Genomic DNA, 4,135 nt, shown 5'->3' on the forward strand with positions numbered 1-4,135 from the left:
GAACTGGGATTGGGGGGGGGGGGCTGCAAACTGAACATACCAAGCATTTCAAAGGGAAGTAAACAGGAACAACTTCGCTCACCTGATCCCACTCTCTCCGGTACTTGTCCACGATCCAAGTAGAATCGTAGCGACCTTGGTTGATGCTTAAGTTCGCATCCGCAGTGAACGGACTATCGCCAGTGTTACTTTCAAACGCACCACCTCGTACGGCACCAGTCCCATCCTGGATAATTGCAATTTTTTCCTGTTGAACAACAGAAGACACTATTTATTGATAAATTCTGTGCGGAAGAAGTAAACCACAGGTTGTCCCACCACAGGTTGTTATAAGTGGCGATCTAGAACTGCATGCTTATTGAAAATTTAGCAGTTGAGACAACAACCCGCTAAATTTTCGGCCTTATGTGGCTACTAATCCTATTCGTTTACCACCGCCATCCAGTGGCAATGAATATAGCTCCCCAGCCTTGATTTCAAAAGGCATTGCACCCGATTGCTCAAGTGCCTATAAACGACATCGGATGATACACAGGCGAAATGGTGTCCTATAACACAACCAATACGAATAAAAACACTCGCACAGTATGCCAGTCACGATGAGCGAGCACTCAACACGTCGCCTACGAGCGGAATGTGCCAACGAAGCTTCGAACGAATCAGGTGGGTCGTGCGTGAGGCACCCCACATGACAACTCTACTTCACCGTGTGCAAGAGGTGACAACTAAAACAGCACACATAAGCTAGTTGACGAAGAACGACAAAAGACGGAAACGATCACGGATTGGAGAATTCGGCTCGAATAAGAGAGATACACAGACAGAGGTAAGGAAATAGGTGCGGAATGTGAATTCCACGGGTATCCAAGTGAAATTCCGTCACAACAACTCAAAGACAGGTTTAGTTTCATTGGATCTCGGGGGGAATGTGAGTTTCGACCAAGAAAACTGTTCAGGAACTGGGATTCCAGACCTAAGTATCATACTGATGGCGATGGCTAAACCCATGTAACCTTGCAGCAATCACGTGGCATCGCGCCACTTCATTATCATCATACGTAGCAATACGCAATTAGTGAATACCGACGACAAACAACCGTACAATCATGGCAAGCGGGAGAAAATGGAGTAGGCGGAGCTTATTGTAAGAAATCCATGCACCCAAAAAGTGGTCGACAGAAAGGTGCGTACGCTTTTTTGAAACGTGCCGGACTAAGATTATCTGTGAATTGAATAAGATGACATAAACCAGATCGACCCAAAATGCTTCACGGACCTCAATCAATACAAGCCTCACGGGCAAAGATAGATAGACTTAGGCTAAACAATATGGATAAGAACTGACGACAGGCTCAAGAGATCGGTTAGGTGCCATGCCCACGGGTACACTTTAGACAGAAAGCAGCTAACACACGAACCTCGTCTTGAAGATGGAAGGTTGGGGTGCGTGTTGATATTGTATGATGCATTTAGTTCTCTTTGAACCTCATTGATCAAAATTTACATAAGTGAGGTGGCAAAGTGCTGACGACCAGTTGCGTCTTGTCCCCGTTTCTGTTACACTCCAGTCACAGAATTGTACAATTTGAACATACAAAGACACTCAGAAGTCCAAAGGCTGAACCAAGTCCCTATGAGTACCGTAGGCAGAACAGTAGAAAAACAGTGACAGCTTTGAAACAAGAAAGGGATACTTTCGAACTAACGGTCGGCTGGTTGGGAAACCGGTCACATGTCACGTATTCATATCTGGTCCTGGTGAAGGTGGTGTATAGCCTAACCACTGGTTTCTTCGGACTGTCAATTGCCCAACTGCCAGAACGTTTTCACTTGATCCTTGATTTGTAAGTCAGACAGACTTGTCAAACTTTTCATTGTGTGTACTGACTATGTCCTCCTGAATGCTGAGCAAGCATTTACGAACCAATGGACTGCAAAGACCACCTTTTTCACGACTAGACTGGAACGCGGATATGTCGAACATACGAACGAGACAGATGACCCACAACAATATCGTAGCTCACAAGCTAGAAAGCGGGCCAACTGATGAGTTCAAGTAATTCAGAACAGAGAATATCGATCCAAAACGAGCTAAACGGTTTTCTACAGTAGTGTCCACATTAAACGGAATGAACAAAAGGCCCCGCATTGCTGAACTGACATGTCTTTAAGTTTTTACAAACTGTGATCATGCCTCAGAGACCCCTGTGCCGATCAGCCAACGTAAACGGACGGCGCTGGCACCACTGCGATTTTTTTTGGAGGCGGGATGGGGGGTTCTGGATTGGTTTCATGTTTCGATATGAATGAACTTTAAGTCACTGAATCCATTTATGCAGTGATACTGACTGCAGCAAGAAAGCTCGATTAAAAACCATTGAGCGACATATGGCCTAGGTTAGACATGAATCCAGAAGCTCAAGCCTCTCAATGATTAAACATTAAATTCGTGGCAGCTCCAAAATTCCACCTCAGGTTTGGTGATCAAGCATTTAGGATATTTTATGTCCGGGTGTACTGCCACGCGTTTGATAATAGTGTTGCGGAATTCGTGGAGCTACTTTGTAATATTTGCTTGGATTTGACCGACGAATGAGTGGAGTCACTGAATCTCCAGGAAAGTTCAAGAAGACTCGTTCGGGAGAAGATCGGTGTCTAGTTTTTGTAACTAAGATGCAGATTAAAGTTTTGCTTGCCTGTTCAATGGTCTGTAACCGGTCAGTTGGCATTTCCTAATAAATAACTCCGCAGCGAAGGCCTTCTTCCTTTCATTTGGTGCCGCGGCCAGGATAAGGATGAGGATACCGTGGCCTCAACCTTTTGAGGATGGGGATGTTCGGACCTTCCCGGAGGACTTTGAGGAGGTTGCAGAGGCTGCCGGGCTGGAGACCGACCAGGGTAAGTTGGCAACGCTGAAGACCCTCCTCAGGGGCCGGGCGAAGGCGGCCCTGGATGCGGCCAAAAGAGGTCCTCAGAAGATGGACTGGGCTGCCGCGAAGGAAGTCCTTGCAGCGGAGTTCGACACACCGGCCGACCGCCAGGATGCTATGAAGCGGTTCAAGACGGCCAGGATGGAACCCGGATCTGACCCGACCGTGTTCTTCGCCGGCCTGCAGCAGTTGTTGGATCGCGCTTTGCCCACACTGGACGGAGTGTCGCGACACCAGCTGCTGTCGGATCAGTTCGTCGAAGGTGTGCAGCCGACGCTTGGTGCCCAGTTGCGGTTGGCACGAGCAACTGGCTAGATGAGTGTGGAGGAGCTGGTGCATCTGGCCCGGGAGCTGCCCGAGGCACCACTGGCCACGTTGCAGTCGCAGAAGAAGAGGGATGGTTCATCAGTGGAGGAACTGCAGACCAGGGTGGACCAACTCACCGAACAGCTGACAGTCGTGAGGACGGAATCGCGGAGGCACGCTCGAACCAGCCGGTGCTGCATGTGTGGCAAGCCTGGCCACTGGAGGAATCAGTGTCCCCGTAACGGATCACTTGTACACAATAAACCTTTAGAGTACTCCTCTTTTCCTGGGTGGGTCGCGATTAGCGCACTGACACAAGCTACCATACAAGCCATTGTCGAGATAGACGGAAAAAAGGAGTTATGTTTGATTGATACGGGAGCAGGCGTATCGCTGAGGCAAAGAGGGAACCAAGCTGAACGCAGACCGTGCGCGCTAGCCGTGAGAGCTGTTGGTGGATATCGACTGAAGATTGACTGATTGTCAACGCACTCGATACGCTTAGGCGACAAGTCGGTGCAGCACGTGTTCGAGATCAGCCCAGACGTAGAGAAGACAATATCGGGAGCTGATATTCTCAAGGGCACAGATTCCGTGATTGACCTAAAGCAGGGAAGGCTGGTGACAAAGTACGGCGCAATCAAGCTTGAAGGTTATCCAGGCACTGTCGTGAGGGAGCTGTGTGTCCGAAAACTTCCGTCTTGTAATGTATCGTCAATACGTGACGTGGCTGAGGAATATTCAGAACTGCTCACGGGCGATGAGGATCCGTTTGGCTTCTACCCGTGGATTGAACACGAAATTCCTCCTTCATCAGAACGCTTTCGACCGCCCCCCGTCCGTTGCCGCTCCATCTACGGGAGGAGGTCCATAGACAGATTCAAGAGATGTTGAAGAAT

The 4,135-nt window shown here is 48.8% G+C and overlaps 1 protein-coding gene across 1 annotated transcript in view; it reads right to left on the reverse strand.

The window, feature by feature from the left end:
• T265_04985 (hypothetical protein) overlaps positions 1–4,135 on the reverse strand; it is a gene marked incomplete at both ends in the record, with an annotated part of 23,997 nt that overhangs the window by 5,205 nt on the left and 14,657 nt on the right. Inside the window, one exon of the mRNA XM_009169875.1 lies at positions 83–247. Within this exon, the coding sequence (XP_009168139.1) occupies positions 83–247 (165 nt within the window). The remainder of the gene's footprint in view (positions 1–82; positions 248–4,135) is intronic.

The sequence above is a fragment of the Opisthorchis viverrini genome (genome assembly GCF_000715545.1).
Source record: "Opisthorchis viverrini unplaced genomic scaffold opera_v5_88, whole genome shotgun sequence".
In the NCBI taxonomy this organism is placed as follows: Eukaryota; Metazoa; Platyhelminthes; class Trematoda; order Opisthorchiida; family Opisthorchiidae; genus Opisthorchis; species Opisthorchis viverrini.